At 44.2% G+C, this 20,740-nt stretch overlaps 1 protein-coding gene across 2 annotated transcripts in view; it reads left to right on the top strand.

Moving 5' to 3' along the window:
- The window catches only part of AMOTL1 (angiomotin like 1), a gene marked incomplete at both ends in the record, with an annotated part of 170,384 nt that overhangs the window by 36,534 nt on the left and 113,110 nt on the right, over window positions 1-20,740 (top strand). For both annotated transcript variants that reach the window (XM_080711646.1, XM_080711644.1), the window contains one exon: window positions 1,957-2,007. Coding sequence is in view for 1 of the 2 variants with exons in the window: in XM_080711644.1 (XP_080567770.1) it covers window positions 1,957-2,007 (51 nt within the window). The remainder of the gene's footprint in view (window positions 1-1,956; window positions 2,008-20,740) is intronic.

Here is a 20,740-nt window from a genome sequence, read left to right as displayed (position 1 = left end):
GAAATAAGCCAGAGTGGCAGGAAATAGTTTGTTATTTTCCAGGAGAGTCAGGTTTTGGACAGATAAAAAAATTACAAGACACATTCAGAGAGGAGAATGAAGATATAGAGGAGTTTTGCTAATTATGGACCAGTAATTTCAGAGAGCAAGTGGAAGGATTTTAAGCAACAGAAAGAGATGGGGTGATGTGTGTAAATACTCGTTCAGGTTTTTGTCACTTCTTGGATTTGGGAGCTTTGATTATCAGGAGCAGGGCAATAGAAGGGGGTGAGGAGGTAGGCTAAGCAGCTCTTGAATGGCTGCGTCGGCTAGGCCCCATGAAGAGTGCTGGCTAAGTGCTTCTTTCTGTCCTTCATGGTGATTTGTAAACCCAGAGCTGACAACAGAAAGCCCAGGATGCCGAGTGCTTACAGGATGAGAACACGCTGGCACAGATCTGGGACCCTTGGGCTGCTGTGGCTGGAGCTCGGATCATTTGGAGACAGTAGAAGCCCCTCCAGCTGTCCGTCCTCCGAGGATGGAGAAGAGACAACCATGTTTGTTCCACCCTGACCATAGACTCCTCCCCAGGTCTTCAGCTAAGGGGCTCTGTCTCTGGATCACAGAAACCCAAAAGCCCAGGCCCTCTCAGGGAGAGCAGTCACAGTCAATCCTGGGTAAAATACATAATGCATCAATGCATCTGCCTGAGTTATTCAGGCCACTGACCCAGAGAGAGAGCTTCCCATAATGTGACACTAACTACGTTAGCACATCCAACTCTCAGATCCTAATTTCTGTTTCTGCATTCTGTATTTGAAACCAGTCAACCTCTTATAGAGTAGAAGGGGCACTGCCCCCTCTCCAATGCTGTGCAGTTCTTCATAAATTACTCTTTTTTTTTTTTTTTGCGATACTGGAGATTGAATCCAGGGGCAGTTCTACCTCTGAGCAAAACCCCCATCCCTATTTTATTTTTTATTTTGAAACAGGGTTTTTACTAAGCTGCCGAGGGCCTCACTAAATTGCTGAAGCTGGCCTTGAACCTGCCATCCTTCTGTCTCAGCCTCTTGAGTAATGGGGTTACAGGAATGCAGCACCACACCTGACGCTCCATAAAGTACTTAACTTCCAAACTGTAGTTCCCCTGGCTGTGAAATGGAGATAATATTATTTTGCCTACTTGAACAAGGTGGTCATTTAAAAGGAGGAAATAATGTTCGGATTGGATTTGGCATTCGGGTTCAAAAAGGAGGTAGTGTGGAACATAATGAGGTTCCTTCTCCCTTGAATTTTGCAAGGCAAGTTTAAGCTCTGAAAATCCTGTCTCCTGTATGCAATACAAAAGAGCAAAGGATAGTTTGGGAGCAGAATATATGCTAATTTTTAATAAATGAGCAAAGGGGTTGTGGATGGAAGAGCACACCTCCAACACCGAGTGGGGAGGCGGCGCTCTGCTGAGGAGCATGACGGCCACGGTCGCCTAGCAACAGACCGGGATGCACGGGACGCCCCGCAGGGAGGGTACCCGGAGCTCGCGCGGCTGCAGCCGGCTCTTGAGCCTCCTGGATCCAGGGGAAACTTCGGGGTTTCTCGGCGCTAGAGTGTGGGCACCGCGCCCCTGCGTACTGAGCAATGAGCCGGGGCTGAGGACAAACAATGGGGTCACGGCCCGCTCCCCGCCCAGGGAGCCAAGGGATACCTTCCGCGGAAAGTTGGCGCGCACCTGCCAGAGCCTGGAAGATGTTTGGTCCCTGGGCCGAATTACACTACCCCCTTCAAGTTTCTTTTGCAATTCCTTACCCTTCGTGGATCAGGTGGTCTGATTCTCTAGTGGGCTCAAGATCACAGATTCTGATTACTAGGAGAGAGAAACTCGCGCTTTTCTTAGAGACCTGCGCTTTAACTGATGCTTAATCGATTCGCCCTGAATGGTTGCGATTCAATTTCTGTTCTCTGCCTTTCTCCTTCCTCCAGATAGTGAGTTTGTAGACGCCTCTCCTGCACCCTACAGCCCGGAGGAGTTAGGTAAGTCTGATCCTTTTCCTCCCTAGAACCTCGAATTTTGGGGCGCCGAGACAAAATCAGGCAGAGAGGTGGATGGAAAGAATCCAAGATAGTTCCTGGGGCAGCAAAAACCTACCTTCTTGGAAAGATTGGCTGTGTGTGTGTGTGTGTGTGTGTGTGTGTGTGTGTGTGTGTGTTCAGGTAAATGGTGCCACTAGAAGGACCCCAGCACAGCAAACTTCCAGACCTGAACCCATCTTGCCTGGGAAAATGCGGTTGTGGCTGGTTCTGGCTAGCCAGGTACCTTGCAGAAGAACAATGGATGGGTAGTCCTGAACCTGAATTTAATGAAGTCTATGACTGGAACTGGTGTAGCCATTTAACTACAGGACCTGGGACCTGCCATCCTCTCTGGTTCCTGTTACTCATTTGGTCTGTAGCTATTTTGGAATAAGTCACTCCATCCTCTTCTGCCTGTGATGGGTGAATGGTGACACTTATCAGAGACAGACTTTGCTGTGTGAAGAGAAGGAAATTTGCAAGGTCAGGATCCCTCTACGCATTCCTGCCACCTGGTCTCACTTGGTGTCTTCATCATTGCTTGCTTCTCTCTCTCTCTCTCTCTCTCTCTCTCTCTCTCTCTCTCTCTCTCTCTCTCTCTCTCTCCCTCCCTCCCTCCCTCCCTCCCTCCCTCCCCCCTCTCTCTTCTTTTCTCTCCCATTTTCTCTCCCATCTTTTCTTATCTCATGTTTAGTTTTCCTGCCAACAGCCTGGTCCCACAAGTCAATTCTTGTTCTTTTATCACCAGATTTATTATCATGACTTCCATGAAATGAAAGGATTAAAAAGTGGTGTGCGTTGACAATAAAGAGAAATTGCCCACAACAGTTCTAAAATGTTTATCCAGAGTCACAGTGTCAGAATTGGACACCTTGTTTCTTGGTCAGCCTCTTGTCCTGGGATATATGTTCTTATCCAGGACCATACCATCCCAAGTAAAATTTCACTGTAGCAACGACTTTTGCTCATTCCTGGGAATCAGGTACTAAAAATAGGTCTGGATTAAGGGTGGCATTTTGAGGTAGGGAAGAGTTCCTTGTGTACTCAAAAATGTGATGAATTGTAAGCAACTGCATCCCTGTCAATGGATCATAGATTACATGCACAAGCAAACTGGCTTTTACAGGCACAGTGTGGGGTGAATCCTTTCATGAAATGAAAATGACACCCTAAGCCATAGCTCTGTGTGATGTGTGATGTGATTTATTAGAGGGCAGGTCAGGTACCTTGGTGATAAGCTCCATGCCTGTGTAGTTGTGTATGGATGGCACCAGCACTGACATTTTGCAGTGTGACAGAAGTTATTTGGTCCTCGTAAACTTAAGGTGACCATGAGCAATGGCCGGGTGGGCACTGCCTACTTGGAGAAACCCCACTATCTGACTGATAAGTGGCTTGCCTTCACAGAATGATGTATGTAATGGAGAGGAGCAGGTGTTTTGCCCTCTTTCATCTCCATAACCCCTTCTGGGATCAACATGCTGAACTTCCCTGTAAGGCACTGATAAGTAGAGGGAGTTCTTCGAATTAGCAGTATACATTAAGAAAATGACCTTTTTTGTCTTCAACTTAGGAAGTAGGAAAATCAGCTCTCATGTGGGGAAACACAGATTTCTCAAAAGAAGGTGAGAGTATGTGCCTTAATCTGCTTGGACTGCTATAACAAAATACCGCAGACTAAGTCTGTAAACAACAGACATGTATAAGCTTTGGTTGTGCCAGGCAATTGCAGGCACCTTCCACTTCTAGCCTCTTAAGATGCTGTGCAGCACTATAAAGCAAGGAAACCCTAGCCAGGCATCATGGCACATGCCTGGAATCCCAGTACTTGAGAGGCTGACATAGGAGGATTGCAAGTTCAAGGCCAGCCTTAGAAACTTAGAAAGACCCACAGCACTTTAGCAAGACCCTGTCCCAAAATAAAAATAAAAAGGACTGGGGATGTAGCTTTGATAGAATGACCCTGTGTTTGGTCCCCAGGATCAAAAAAGATAAAAAATAAAAAGGCTTATAGTCATTAAGCCATTTGGTCTGTAGTCAAGTTCCATGGGTACATGGTGTCCCCAAAAGCTGTCCTCTTCCTACCATAGCAGCTCTCTGGATGAGACTGCTTTGTTTCCATGCAATTCAGGTCAAAGAGGGAGCTCACATTTCTCCCTAGGAAATAGGTATGTTAGTTTTTGATGCTTTTTTTTTAGATCACAGCAGGAAAAATGCCTCTTAGAGCAACTGACAGTGTGTGTGTGTGTGTGTGTGTGTGTGTGTGTGTGTGTGTGTGTGTTTGTATACACTAAGAGTTGAACCCCAGGAATATTCTACCTACAAGCTACAATCCCAGCCCTATTTTATTTTATTTTATTTTATTTTATTTTATTTTATTTTTTTATGTTCTTCATCACTGGCCATCAGGGAGATGCAAATCAAAACTACACTGAGATTCCATCTTACCCTAGTCAGAGTGGCAAGCACAAAGAAATCAAACAACAAATGCTGGTGAGGATGTGGGGAAAGAGGAACTCTCTTACACTGTTGGTGGGAATGCAAACTAGTTCAACCACTATGGAGATCTGTGTGGAGATTCCTAAGAAAGGTGGGAATAGATCCACCATATGATCCAGCTATACCACTCCTGGGTATCTTTCCAAAGGGGTTGAATTCAGAGAAATACAGCAACATATGCATATCTATGTTCATATTTATTTTTAAATTTATTTTTAAATTGTGAAGCAGAGACCCCCTAAATTGCTAAGTTGTTGAGGCTGACCTCGAACCTGTGATATTCCTGTTTCCACCTTCCAAGTTACTCATATTATAGGCATGTGCCACCACCCTCAGCACAGTCATTCTTTTAGAAGCACAAATGCTCACAGGGTTAGCCCTAGCTAGAATAGAATATATGAAGAGGTAGAGGGAAGTTAAAGGAAAACTGTTTCTCTGCTCACAGCACTGCAGATACCCAATGTGTGGGTTTCCCACTCCAAACAATTGTCCAAATCTATACAGACATCACCCAGGGGTCCCACAGTTTAATTACATTTAGACACTACCCAGAATTTGTTCAAGACTTCATAGGTAAAATGCCCCGTCACACAAGGCTGTCTCCCTTCTCAGGCGCCAATTGCAAGGAGTGGTTGCTCACATTCCCCACAGTAGGCCAACGTAGCTACAAATCAGAGGTTCCCACAACCTTCTTCTTAAGTTCAATAATTTTCAGTAACAGCTCACAGAACTCAGAGAAAGAAATATACAGATGAACAGCCAGATGATGTATAAGGCAAGGTCTGGAAGGATCCCAGGCGCAGGAGTTTCTGTCCTGGTGAAGTTAGGGTACGCCACCCTTCTGCCACATGGATGTGGCAGAACCTTAATTTAGTTGCTGAGGTTGCCCATCGTGTAAACATCATGTAAACAAAATTAATTGGATAACTGGCCATTAGTAGTTAATGCAGTCCCTAGCCCTCTCCTCTCTCTAGAGGTCAGGTTAGGGCAGAGGGCACTAGAAAGAGTTTTATTTGTTGAAAGTTGCAGTCCTCTAATAACATGGTCGGTTTCCCTGGTAACCAGTCCCATCCTACCACTTTACAGGAGCTTTTAGCTGTCATTCATTTCACTGGCATAAACTCTGGTATGGTTGGAAGGGGCTTGTTATGAATTTAGAAAAAATACTCCTGTGACTTCTCTCATTCAAGAAATTCCAAGGGTTTAGGAGCCATGTGTCAGGAACCCAGATATTATTATTATTATTATTATTATTATTATTATTATTATTATTATCTTTTTTTTTGCTGGTACTTGGGTTCCTGGAAGCCCTTCTACCTCCGGGCTATGCTTCCAGACCTATTTTATACTTTTGTATTTGGACACAGGGTCTCTTAAGTCACCACAGCTGGCTTCGAACCTGCGCAATCCTCCTGTCTCTGCCTCCCAAGCGCGGGAATTACAAGCGTGAGCCACCACGCCCAGCAGGAACCCAGATATTCTAACAAAAGATTCTCTTATCATCTCTATCATCAAAGCACTTACAAGGGTTGTAGGACCCCTGTGCCTATAGCAGAGATAAACCCAAATGTATATTTTTATTAAATAAAATCATAGAAGTCCTAAAAACTTAGTTTGAATTCTCTAACTGCACTTAATTTATGACCTTCATCAGTAATTAAACTGCTCTAAGTCTCAGTTGCTTTGTCAGCCTAACTGTGACCTTGTAGAGATGGTAAATTGTGTAGCAAAGTCCTAGTACCATGTATTGAATGCAAATGGAATTTAGGAAATGCTTTAATTTTATTATTTTATTGTTATTAATTTGAAACACAATTACTTCCCATTCATTTGAAGGATCAAATTGCTTTTATCAAATGTCCTACCTAGCAACCAAACTACTTTTTTTTATTTCTAGAAGCTTCTAGGTAACCTACCTATTCTCCAAAAACAAATAGTTGAGGATGGTGATTGAGTCATTTGAATTATTTAGTGACTTTTCCCCGGTTCAACATGAGAAATGGTTTTCCATCTGAGGTCTTTGGTGACAATGCCACTACTTTTTTTGTCACATGCCTGGTAGTCTATTTCACCTCTAGATTTTTTTTTTATCAGTCTCCGAATTATGAAAGACTCCTTGGGGGATTTATTCCCAGTGTCACAGCAATATAATATAATTAAATTAAGTCATCAAAACAAGAGTTGTTGGAAAAGGAGTGTGTCTCTGGATGAATGGCGTATTGAAGACCATTGGGATGGAGAGTCAAGGAATAATAAGCTGGGTTTTTGTTGTATCCCTGTAATCCCTGTACTTAGGAGGGTGGGACAGGGAGATACAAGGTTAGAGGCCAGCCTCAGCAACTTAGGAAGACCCTGTTTCAAAATAAAAAAAAATAAAAGGGGCTTGGGGTGTAGTTTGGAGATATTGTCCCTGGGTTCAATATATAGTGAAGAAGCAAAGGAAGAGGAGAAGGAGGAGGAAGAGGAGGGGTAGGGGTAGGGGAAGGGAGGTAGGGAGGGAAAGAGGAAAAGAAGCCCACTCCTGTTGTGGTAGCATTTTCTAAGGGGGCAGAGTACACACATTTCCACAGCCTTTCTCTAGTCCTATCTACAGGCAGAAATGGTTTCTCTGAGGGTGTTAGGAAGAGTGCTTGGAGTCGGGATGAACCATATGCGACCATGGCTGCCCCTGTTTAATCATTTTTTTTGACTCTCCTCTACCTAGAGATAGATCCTTGGTTTGATAGGACCTGTACGACCCACATCAGCCCCATCCACTGTAACCTGTTTATATTGGGGAAGTCCTTTAAATTCAGATGCTTCCTCTGCCTGCACACCCTTCCTCCTTCCCCTTGCTGCCTATCTGGTTACCTCGGAACCATCCTTCAACATTAACCCCAAGTGTCATGTTCTTAACTTTGGCTAAATGTTAAAATAAGAAGTTCTTTTAGAAGACCCAGAACCAAGTCACAACCCTGAACTGTTCAGTCACAATTCTTGGGTATGGGGCCAAGCATTTTTTTTTTTATATCACATCTCAAGTGATTCCAGTGTGTAGCCAACATTGCAAACCACTGCACTTAAGTTGTGACCACCTCATTCTCCTTTATAAATGTAGCCGTCGACTTAGAGCCTGGCACAAGTGAATTGTATTGACTGAGTGAGCGAGGGAATTACTCCTGAGCAGCTGGATCTTTTCATAGTTACATCTCTCTGAGATTCGCCTCTCTGCTGGTTCTAACAGTGCTTTGGGGGACTAGACCTTTTGACCTGTGACCTACACCTGTCTTCTTTGTTCATTCCTTAGGCTCACCCAATTTATTTTATTTTATTATTTTGCGGGTCTGGGGATGGAACCCAGGGGCATTTGACCTCCAAGCTACACCCCCCAGCCCTATTTTTTATTCTTTATTTTGAGACAGGGTCTCACTGAGTTGCAGAGGGCCTCACTAAGTAGCTGAGGCTGTCCACGAACCACGATCCTCCTGTCTCAGTCTCCCAAATGCTGGGATTACAAGTGTGCGCCACCACTGGCTTCACCCAGTTTATTTTCTTTTTTTGGTGTTACTGGGGGTGGAACCCAGAGGCTTTCTACCTCCGGGCTATACTCCCGGACCTTTTTTATATTTTATTTGGAAACAGGGTCTCACTAAGTTGCTGAGAGCCTCACTAAGTAGCTGAGGCTGGCTTCAAACCTGCGCGATCCTTCTGTCTCAGCCTCCCAAGCGCGGGGATTACAAGCGTGTGCCACCACACCCGGCTCTCACCTAGTTTATTTTCTATCTTTAAAATTTTAACGTGCTTAATATAAAGAAAAATACACGATTATTTTATTTTATGTACTCTTATTGTTGCTTTGTAATTATACATCATGTGAGGTTCAGAGTGATGGAAACACACACGCACAGATCATTGGATGTGTTTCCTTCCTAATCCTACCTGCTCCTCCCTCTACCCTCCCCATATCTGTTAGTGGGAGGGGTAATGATACCGTCATATATGGACATAACATGACTTGCACTGTTTCCTTCCTCCATCTCCTTTTTACCCTCCCCATCTCCCTTTTCCAGGCCCCTCCCGCTACTCTACTGGTTTCTGTGCTCATTTGTCTGAAGTCCCTCTTGTTTCTTATTTTCTTCCTAGTTTCCATATATGAGAGAAAACACATGACCCTTGACTTTCTGTGACTGGCTGATTTTACTTAGCATAATATTCTCTAGTTCCATCCGTTTTCCTGAAAATGACATAATTTTCCTCTTCTATATGGCTGAGTAAAATTCCATTATGGATGTGTATGTGCTTTATTATCCATTCTTCTGTTGAAGAACACGTAGGTTGTTTCCTTGAGTTGGCTAATATGGATTGTGGTACAATAAACATGGGTTTGTAATACATGCTTTTTTTTTTTTCTAAGAAAATTTGGACATTAGGAGGAATGGAGAGAAACCTAACCCACACCATCCAAAAGCAAACTGGTCCCTTGTTTCCTGAACTTGTCTAATGTGTTGTCCTGTGGGGTTGGCTGACCCTTGGCATGCCTGAGGGAGCTCAGCTGCTGCTCTCCTTGCGCAGACCCTGTGAACTGCCCTCCGAAGGCCGGAAGAAGAGCATCTCCTGAGAACTGCATTCTTGGGAGCCAGCTGGGTTAACTCCCTGAGGGCCGATATATCATGAGAAAGGGGCTTCTTGTGCTATTCTTGCCTTCCTCGTTCAGGCAGGATGTATGGGGCTTATTAGAAAAACTGATAACATTTCTGTTAACTTCTTTAAAATAATAACCGAAATGTTTGCCAGTTCCTCCCCCACCATCCCATCCTCCTCAAACATGAGATGAGATTGTAGCTCTGGATAACAGAGTTTAAGTTGTCCTCGGGATAGCTAAATCCAAATGTCAGTGGCTTCCCACAATAAAGGCTTGTGCTCTAGTCTAGTGTTGGGTTGTTAGAGAGCTCTGCTTCATGTGGTCACTGAGAACCCCAACCTTCACCATCTTTTAGGGGCTCAGATTCTTTTTTGAGGTACTGGGGATCGAACCCAGGGGCATTCTATCTCTGAGGTATACCCCCAGCCCTATTTTTAATTCTTTATTTTGAAACAGTGTCTCACTAGGTTGTGAAGGGCCTCACCAAGTAGCCGAGGCTGGCTGCAAACCTCTGATCCTCCTGTCTCAGCCTCCCAAGTACTGGGATTATAAGCACGTGCCACTATGCCCGGTTTAGGGGCTCAGGTTCTTCCAGTACATGGTTTGTAGCCATTTTAACAGAAAAGATAATCTAGTGAGTTAGGAAAAAGCATGCGCACCCTTGATTATCTCAGCCTGAAGATAAAATATTTTCTTCCCTGCATGTTCCCAAGGTGAGCGCTAGTTCCATAGTTCCATAGTCTCACCCACATGAAAGAGTCTGGGACAAATAGTTTAGTTATGTGCCAGGAAGAAGAGAAAAACATCTACATTGGTCTAACAGTCTCTACCAGTCACATTTCAAACCACCATGACAGAACCTCATTTTGGCCGCATAGATGCTGGATTTGTATTATTTAAGGGCACGCATTGGGCTGCTATGACAAAGGCCCAAATGGCAATTCTTAAACAACTTGCAGGTTAATTTTGCTTTCATTCACAGTGCAAGCAGTCCAGAGAGGATATGGTGGCTTTGTGGTGCTCTGTATCTTCAAAACCAGTGTCGTGCAGAAGTGTAAAGTAGCTGGCTGAGAGCACAGCATCACATTAAAATTCTAGTCCATAGGAAGGAGAGAGGGAAAGTAGAAAGCACAACTTGAAAGCTCTGTGTACAATTTCACTTATGTTTCTTTGGCCTGAACTTTAGTTGAATGATCATACCTAGCCCCAAGAAGGCTATAAATTGGATGGGGGTCAGAAAAAGTTTCTCTCTCTCTCTTTCGTGTGTGTGTGTGTGTGTGTGTGTGTGTGTGTGTGTGTGTGTGTTCTAGGAATTGAACCCATGGACATTCTACCTCCAAACTACACCTCTAGCCCTATTTTATTTTTTATTTGGAAATAGTGTCTCACTCATTTGCAGAGGGTCTCGCAAAGTTGCTGGGGCTGTCCTCGAGTTTACAATCCTCCTGTCTCAGCATCCCAAGTACTGGGATTCTAGGTGTTTGCCATCATGCCAGGCTGGAAAAAGTCTCTTAGGGAAAGAATGGTTGGGTAGAGTGGAGGAATAACTAGGAATTTTAACAAATTATGGGAAGTGTGTCTCAATGGTTAAGAACGTAGAGCCTACCACTGAGACATGCCAGATGGGTTTGAATTTTAAACTTCAATCTACAGTCACAACACCCTGAATGCACCTGATCTCCTCCAAATGTTAGCTCCTCTTTTTAACTGTGTTTTGACTATGGGAAAGTTACTTAATCTGTATCTTCATTTAATAATCTCTAAGCCATTTTCTGGTGCATTTCCAAACCTACTCACCACTCTTGTCACACTGCTTTGTGCCCTGGAGAACTGACTTTTACAGTGCATCCTCTGCTTTCCAGTTTAGCCCGTGAGCAGTACTGGCAGGATCTAATTGCAAGCAAACAAATGAACAAACAAACACCAATCAGGGTGCTCATTTCCTCCCTGGTGGGATGGCATGGCTGGATGATTCTGCTGAAGACCACAGCTCCTATAGAGTGGCCTTCTCCCACAGCATCTAGCCATGCTGGATTCTGGATGTATATGTGGAGTTTTTTGTATTTTTATTTTTTGTGTTGGGGATTGAACCTGGGGGCATTCTACCTCTGAGCTCCATCTCTAACTCTTTTGAGATTTTATTGTGAAATAAGGGCTTGCTTAAGTTGCTGAAGCTGACCTCAAACCTACAATCTTCCTGTCTCAGCCTCCCAGATATTGAGATTATAGACATGCAAGATCACATACAGCTTATATGGGGATTTATTAGGAATTGGCTCACATGTGGAGGCTTAGAAGTCCCATAATAAGGTGTCTGCAAACTGGAGCCCTGAGAAGTTGATGGGGTGACTCTGTACAAGTCCTATAAGCCCCATAAGCAGGGGAGTTGATGGTGTCACTTTCAGCCTGAGGCTGTCAAGTTGACACCTTGAATTAACCGTCACAGGCGTAGCAGCAGCTCCCCGTTGGGGTGCTTCACCATCGCTTGTTTCCCCTCAGCTGTGCCCGTCATACCCTTGTAGAGAGTCCCTTGGTCACACTCGTAGCAGGTACTCCTTTTGAGTGTCCTGTCCTTTCCTGACCAAGCCTTGACTGATATAGTATATAGTATAGGGATAATGATATGCCAACCTCAGCCCCATGATGAATGTTTGAGTACAGTTACCACCACTGAATGTCCTCCTGTCCCCAGGCAGGGCTCAACACCTTGGACAGATTTAAGTAACATGAAATATCACCGCTCACTGTCTCTTCCCCACCTGAATCAGGGCGATGCATCACGACTCAAGAGGTGTGCATAAATCCGTTCTAGATCAAATGCATCTTGTGTTCAAAGTTTTCTCCCTCCCATATACATAGATAAATAATTTTTTTGTTTTTTAGTTTTAGGTGTTTTTTTTTAATTTGGTACTGACAATTGAACCCAGGAGGTTCTACCTTTGAGCTATACTTTCAGCCCCCCTCCCCACACTTTTTTGGTACTAGGAATTAAATACAGGGACAATTTACCTCCAAGCTACACAGCCCAGCTCTTTTTATTTTTTATTCTTAATTTTGAAACAGGATCTCACTAAATTGCTGAGGGCTTGCTATGTAGCCGAGGCTGTCCTTGAACCTGCAATCCCCCTGTCCCAGCCTCCCAAGTCCAGGGATTACAAGGTGTGCACCAACACACCCATACCCCCAGCCCTATTATTTATTTATTTATTTATTTATTTATTTATTTATTTATTTTAAGCAGTCTCCCTAAGTCGCTCAGGCTGGCCTCAAAGCTGTGGTCCTCCTGGCTCAGCCTTACAGTACTGGAATTATAGACATGTACTATTGTAATTGCCATCTAGAAATGAATAAAGAAAAAGAAACCACAGTTATCATGCCCCTACTCTGCTAGGAATGTTACACATGGAAACAGTATACCCAGCTTACAAGCATGGGACTGAAATCGTGCTACCCACATTGGCACCCTAAATATAACAATTTCCAATGACTCACCTGCCCATATTACTAATAAGTCAAGGCTTTCCCCAGGCATAGTGGCAAGTACATGTAATCCCAGTACTTGGGAGGCTAAGACAGCAGGATCGCAGGTTCAAGGCCAGTCTCTGCAACTTAGACCCTGTTTCAACATAAAACAGTAAAAAGGGTTGGGGCTATAGCTCAGACATAGAAGGTCTCTGGGGACATTGTTTTTCTGGGTCCTCTGAAGCCACAGAGTGGGCCCAGAGCCTTCTGATTACTACATAAGCCCAGAGCCACCCGGGGCCTGTGGTCGTGTTGGCTACCTGCCCAACTCTGAGCTGGCTTCAAATGGCCACGAATGTCCACCCTACCCTGATCCACCCCTGACCTCTCCACTCTTGGAAACCCAGCAGGCCTGCCTTGCTCCTCCCAGGCTCTATCCATAGCTTCTGCAGGGAGGGAATTTTCACCCCAGTTTAACTTTTTCTCAGGATGATTGACAGTGGAAAATTCAATTCCCTTCCCAGGAAACCTCGCCCTACCACAGGGGTGTGGTCCAGCCTCCTGGCTCCAGTACAACAACCGAAGGAGAGTTCAACATTGTTACAGTTCCCCAAATCTGGGCAAATTAGTCTCTTCTGTGATTGATCTTTTGGCTCACTTTACCCACAGAACCGAGCAGTGAGCAGATGAAGTTATTTTCAGTTTATGGAGGAGAAAACAGAGGATCTGAGAAGTTAAATTATCTGTCCAATATCACACGGCTAATTAGAGGCTTAGATTCAACATGTGATCTCTAGAGCCAATCTAGAGATTGGTTCTAGAGCCAATCTGGTTCTAGAGCCAATCTGGGTTTCTCCTGGGGAGAACATGCAAATTGCCCTCCTCCCAGGGAGATTCGGTTGTTGGGCTTTTTCAGTTGGCCTGCTGTATCTGCTGTGAGTTCTGCATTTATAGATTCATCTAATTGTAGAAAATATTTTTTAAAATCAGACCTGGCTGGATGTGGTACACACCTCCCAGTACTTGGGAGGCTGAGACAGGAGGATCACAGGTTTGAAGGTAGTGTCAACAGCTTAGCGAGAGCCTGTTTCAAAATAAATTAATAAAAAAGAGAGCGAGGAATGTAGCTGGGAGGTAGAGTACCCCGGGGTGGTTCAATTCCCAGTCACATACACACAACACATACACACACACACACACACACACACACACACACACACACGTCTATACCAAACATGTGCAGGTATTTTCTGTTATTTCCTAATCAATACAGTATAGCAATTATTGACATCAAACTTACATTGTACTAGTTATTGTAAATAAGTTAGAGATTATTTAAAGTCTATGGGAGATGTGCACAGGTTATATGCAAATACTACAGGTTATATGAAAATACTATGCCATTTAGCAGTAGGGACTTGAGCATCCATGGATTTGGGTATCATGGGCAATGGTTCTAGAGTCGATCTCCCATGGGTATGGAGGGGTGACTGTATCAAGAAGACCTGACAGTACATGGCTGTGCAAGACATTTTTGCTGAACACATGCATGAATGATAACTGTTTAAAGCTGTATATATTTTATTTTTAGTTTCAATCTCTTTTTTTGTGGTACTGGGGTTCCTGGAAGCCCGTCTAACTCCGGGCTATGCTTCCAGACCTATTTTTATACTTTTTTATTTGGAAACAGGGTCTCTTAAGCCAGCACGGCTGACTTCGAACCTTCACGATCCTCCTGTCTCCGCCTCCTAAGCGCAGGGATTACAAGCGTGAGCCACCACGCCCGGCCTTATTCATTTATTTTTTAGTACTGGGGATTGAACCCAGGGGCATTCTATCTCTGGGTTACACCCCCACTCCTTTTTTGTTTTGTTTTGTTTCAAAATAGGGTCTTTCTAAGTTGTTGAGGGCCTCACTAAGTAGCTGAAGCTGTTTTTGAATCTGCGATCCTCCTGTCTCAGCCACCCCAGTACTGGGATTACAGCACGTATCACCACATTTGGCTTATGTTATTTTTTTAGACTGCCAAAATAATAACCAATATGCCCCCCAATTTTCCATAATGGGGTCCAAAGCATGAAAATTCTTCTTGGCTTCATTCACTTAATTCTTGCTCTTTCCTTACTGAAGCAGAGTCCCCAGAACACAGAACCTTTCATGGTTCCTGGTGCTGCTGACCGACTTCTCCAGGAAGCCACATGTCACAGAAGCATAGTGTGGGGTGGGCAGTAGATGTCCGGCAGAGTCTGGCGGCACAGCGGAGGGCAGGTAGACACAGATGGGGTGTGAAGTGAATCACCACTCCCCTGAAATCAATTTGCAAAGTGATACTATATCTCGCTCAGAAGGTGAAGTTTTATTTCAGGGCATCCTAGTTGGGAGAGAGAATGGACCAGGAAGGGGGGAAATGACAATAAATTCTAGGGGATATATGTTTATCTATCTTGGCCAAAACAAAAACACAACAACAATAAAATCAGAAAAGAAAAAAGCCAAGAAAGCAATATGGAATTTTATTTATTTATTTTATTTATTATTATTATTATTATTATTATTATTATTATTATTATTATTATTATTTGGTGGTACTGGGGTTCCTGGAAGCCCTTCTACATCCGGGCTACACTCCCAGACCTATTTTACATTTTTATTTGGAAACAGGGTCTCCTAAGCCAGCGCACGCAGCTGGCTTCGAACCTGCGCAATCCTCCTGTCTCTGCCTCCCAAGCGCGGGGATCACAAGCGTGCGCCACCACGCCCGGCCAATATGGAATTTTATATGACAAAATATGCACACATACACAGAGGAAAAGGGAAGGGCATTTTCTTTGACAAAAAGACGTTTCTACTAGAAATAAACAGGACTGTGTGTGTCCAGTCGCTCCTAATATTAAATGTGAGTGTGACCCCCGCAGAAACAGTGACATCCCACCCATTGTTAAGGACCCTGGAAGTCTGAGGATTGTGTGAATAACCGACTTGATTGCTTCAAGGATACTACGATGATGGTTTCTGGGTCACATTCCTACTGGATGCTCACTCTGGAATATGTCCTGTTTGGTTTTCTTTCTCTCACACCCCTCAAAGCAGTTTTATGCAGGGTGGACACATTAACTGGACTTGCTGCCGTGTGTTCTACCTGTCTCTCTTCTCCCCCACGCTCTTCATTTCTGTTTCTGCCTTCTCTCCCTCTCTCAGTCTCCCCATCTCCCGTCTGACTCTGTTTCCGCAGGTCGGTCCTCCCCTCCCCTCCTCTAGCTCTCTCCTTCTTCCATGTTACATTGGAATACAGACAGCAAAGGCAGTGCTTGCCATCCTGGGGCCCTCTGCCAGAAAGTGGAACAGGTCAAATTATAAAAGGGGATTAAAAAAAAGAACGTTCCCTGGCAAAATGGGGGAAACAGATGTTGAGGGATGGCTCTGCTCTCTTGCTGCCTCTGCCTGCTGGAGCGTACCCCTTAAAGAGCAGAGGGGCTAGAAACGAACATGCGTCCCAGCCGCACATACGTGCGGTTATTTCAATGTCAAATATGTATACATACTATTTCTGCTACATTCTCTTCTCCCTAAGACCTTTGGACCCTCCAAGCTGTCTTTGGCAAGATTACTGACCACCTGGTAGCAGGACTATTTGTAAACTCATTGGAGAAGGTTTTTCTTTTTTTTTTTTTTTTAACTATTGGGAAGAGCGGATCAAGTAGCTGCTTTCAGGTCCCCATGCAACAGTAAATATTTTAAGGAAATTTCAGGTTCTTAAGAAAACAGAGAAAGGAAGTGTGGGAGTAGAGCCGGGTCTGGAATGAAGCTAAGGAGGCGCAGGCGAGGGCCAGAGAAGAGCTCCGCCTGGTTTACAGCCGACTTTTGTAAACATGCGGGGCTCCTTTGTTTCTGTTTCCTAAAGGCTTATCATGTACTGGTGGTTGACCTTAGGGGCATGTCCATTACTGCTGCTCTTTTGGCTGGCCAGAGAGCTTAACCTTTCTCCTTCTTAAAAAAAAATTAAGATTTTGTTGTTCTTTTTCCTGCCTGGCACAGAGGTGTACTCCTCTAATCCTAGTACTTGGGAGGCTGAGATAGGAGGATCGCAGGTTCGAAGCCAGCCTCAGCAATTTAGTGAGACACTTAGTAATTTAGCGAGACACTGTTTCAAAATAAAAAACTAAAATAGGGGCAGAATGCCCCTGGGTCCAATCCCCAGTACCACAAAAAGGAAAAAGAAAAAAAAAATTCCATTTGACTCTAAATGCTATCCCTACCCCCAACCCTGATTCAAAGGGACACTCCAGACTCTGAGCATTTGCTGTGGACTAAGAATGGTGGCAGGCAGTTTTAGGTCCGCCAGACTCCTATATAAATTAATCTCAGGTGACCACCTGCTACCTCCACCTCCCATTCTCATAGGAGTGTGATTAGGATCAAATGGAAAAGCGCCTCTGAAGCCCTTGGCACTGTGGCGCATGTCGGTAATCCCAGTACTTCAGGAGGTTGAGACAAAAGGATTTCAGATTCAAGGCCAGCCTCAGCAACTGAGCAAAACCCTGTTTCAGGAAAAAAAAAAAAAAAAAAAAAAGTAACATAGAGCTGGCGGTGTAGCTCAGAGGTAGAATGTCCTGAGTTCAACCTCCAGTATCCCAAAATAAAAAATAAAATACTTAGAACAGTGCCCAACAACCCGCATTTAACAAATACTATTCTCATTCTACCACCGTTCTTCTCACTCTTGTGTTCTCACTATGCTCGTCACCATGTTCAAGTATGGCTGAGGTCCCCGAAATCCAGGCTGTTCCTCCTCCCCTGTTCTGTTGACCTGGTGACACTGAAAGACGAGAAAAGGAAAAAGGAAACCCACTACCAAAGTGCAAAGCCACAGCGTTCATAAGACTGGGTAAGGGCCAGGGAGCAACGTAGGAGCAGGTCCTCTCTAGGTGGACGAGGAACCAACAGTGTCCCCGCTCAGTGAGGAGACAGCGAGTGATGGTCAGCCCCCACTCCTGCCCACACTGTGCAGGGAAAGCCTACAGAGCTGAGCATGGGAGCCCGGAGTCCTCCATCCCAGCCTTCTCATCCATATTTCTTCCCTTTCCTAGGACCTGTTTCAGTGTTGTGTAAATACTAAAAAGACTAAATTTTCCTTTGAATAATTCTGGGGATTTTGGGGGGGGACTGAGGGTTGAACCTAAGGGCATTCTACCCCCAGGCTATACCCCCAGCCCTATTTTATTTTATTTTTTATTTTGTAACAGATCTAGGTTGCCTCGGGTCTTGCTAGGTTGCTGAGACTGTCTTCAAACCTGTGGTCTTCCTGTCTCAGCTTCCCAAGTATTGGGAGTATAGGCATCTTGCTCAGCTTTGAATAATTCTTTTAAAATAAATTTCTCCTGTCAGGTGTGGTGGTGGACACTCCTAATTCCAGTATTTGGGAGGCTAAGACAGGAGGATCACAGGTTCAAAGCCAGTCTTGGCAACTTAGTGAGGATCTCAACAACCTAGTTAGACCCTGTTTCCAAATAAGCCAGGCGTGGTGGCACATGCTTGTAATCCCCACCCTTGGGAGGCTGAGACAGGAGGATCGCACAGTTTCAAAGCCAGCCTCAGCTACTTAGTGAGGCTCTCAGCAACTTAGTGAGACCCTGTTTCCAAATAAAATACAAAATAGGTCTGGGAGCATAGCCCCGAGGTAGAAAAGCCCCTGGGTTCCACCCCCAGTACCACCAAAAAAGAATGTCTATGTCAATATTTCAAAAGAACCTTGTGAAGCAGGTACTATTATTCTGCTCCCTTTACAGATGGAGAACTGAAGCTTAGGCATGTTAAATAATTTTTCAAGTCACATGTGGTAAGCAGGAGAGCCAGGGCTTGAATCAAGCCCTGTTCTTCTCTACTGCTAGTCTTAACCATCATCCTCAGTTCCAGAGCAAGACACTAGATCTCAGACTCTTGATTCTTAGTAGCAGATTCTTGGCAGAACTATAAGATGCAAATAGGTCTATTTGACTGCAAAACCAGAGGCTGACTCATTTGCAATACCGCCTGCAATGAGCTCCACACTGCAGGCTAGGCTTAGGGACACAGGGTAAATAAGATGCAGTCCTTCCCTTGAAGACTGGTGACCTCACTTGGGAGAAAAGATCCCTAGGCAGAAAAATTTACAACGTGGAACTCTGTCTCCTTCAGCCCAATGGACACTAACTCTGTGTGACCTCTGTGGGCTTTGGGTTTCTCTGTGATAAAGGGATGCAAATACAGTCCTGTGCTGCACAAAAAACACAAATACAGTGGATAGATAATGGCCACATAAGATAATAACGGAAAATTCCTGTCTCCGAGTGATGTTATAGCTAAAGTCATAGAGCAATACATCATTTATGTTTATGTTTAGATACACAAATACTTACCATGTGTCACAGTTGCCCACGGTATTGAGTATAGTAACATGCTGTGCAGGTGTATAGCCTAGGAGCACATAGCATAGGTATGCAGCAGGCTCTACCATCTAGGTTTGTGTATACCTTATAATGCCCACACAATGATGAAATCACCTAGTAAGATAGCTCTCAGAGCATGTCTACTGTTGAGTGATACTTGGCTGTACCCACTGCATCGGGCTGCTGGGAGGGGTCAAGTTAATATATGTGCTTCATACATAGTGAGTTCTCCCTGAGTGATTGCAGCTTTTGTTATTCTGATGAATGCAGGGGGCATGGTACCCCAGAAAAGAGGAACTGATTCAGTCATGGAGGTCAAGGGGAAGCCAGGCATACTTCCTTGATGAGATTCATCCTTCACAGTGTGACCAGTAAGAGTGAGGGCATAGGGTGTGAACAGCATCATGTGCACCTGATAATGGCTGGTGAGCTGTAATGAGTGCCTCCTCCGTGCTCCAAGAGACGGAGCAACCAAGTGCTGGATAGTGGAACACAGATCAGTGAAGCTGAATCGTCTCCCTCGTAGGCGTGGATTAGCATGGAAACGCCATAGAGTGGGTCTGTAACTTCATTATGCACTTCCTCAAATGCTGTGCATGTTCCTGATGCCTTAAGAGTCCATTTGTCCCATTCTTGAGAGGCCCTTAAGTTTGGGTCAGTGGTTTTCAGTGGGACAGAGCTGTTACACCATACCCACTTGCATGTCACTTTTCCCACTATTGCTATCAGTATTGTTTGCTTGCTACCATCAGAAATTTCACTGTTTACCAGAGGAGAGACTGAGGGATTCTCTAAAGCACTTTTGTTTAGTTTTGTTTTGGTGGTACTGGGGTTCTTGGAAGCCCTTCTACCTCCGGGCTACACTCCCAGACCTATTTTGTATACTTTTATATTTGGAAACAGGGTCTCTTATGTGAACCTGCGCAGTCCTCCTGTCTCTGCCTCCCAAGTGTGGGGATTACAAGCGTGGCCACCACACCCGGCTTCTAAAGCACTTTTGAAAACAGAAGCCAGTATAGGTTACTAAGTATTTGCCAGACCTGGTAAATGAAAACAAAGGATGTTCAATTGAACTTGAATTTATTATTAGTATAAACATGTTACCTAGAATATCTGGGACATACTATACTAATTTTTTTGCTATTAATATAAAATTCAAATCCAACTGGTGTCATCTTTTATCTGGCAGCCCTAGGTACAGGAGTAACACTTGGGCAAACTTTTTGTGTTGGTTTTAGCTTGCTCTTTTAGTAGTTGTGCTAAAACATAGCTCAGTTCCTTGCTACCAAATATCTAATCTTCACCTGCCTCAATTTAGGTGCCTACAACAATTAGACTTGATTGCTGATGGGTCTATTATTATATCGCCTCAATTAGAAAAAGGATGCTAGTGCTAGTAATTAACTCTTCCTATAGACTCAAGGGTTTACTGTGTACCCCATTTTTGTTTAATATGTAAGCCCAGAATCAGCCCTTCTCTTGGATTGATTACATGGCTTCTGAGTCTGGATATTAAGATTTTGACTTATCCATTTTCTCTTTAATCATAAATTCAGGTTTGGTCTACTTTATTTGGAAAGTTAGAGCATCTTAGTGCCCTCATGAGAGTGAACACCCAGTGCCATCCTTCCTTAATGAGTTGTCATTCAACCCTTTCTAGAACATCTTTTGGGGGAGTGTTCTATGT

Source organism: Muscardinus avellanarius (assembly GCF_963383645.1).
Source record: "Muscardinus avellanarius genome assembly, chromosome: 1".
Classification (NCBI taxonomy): Eukaryota; Metazoa; Chordata; class Mammalia; order Rodentia; family Gliridae; genus Muscardinus; species Muscardinus avellanarius.
This window is presented reverse-complemented; position numbering and strand designations above follow the sequence as displayed.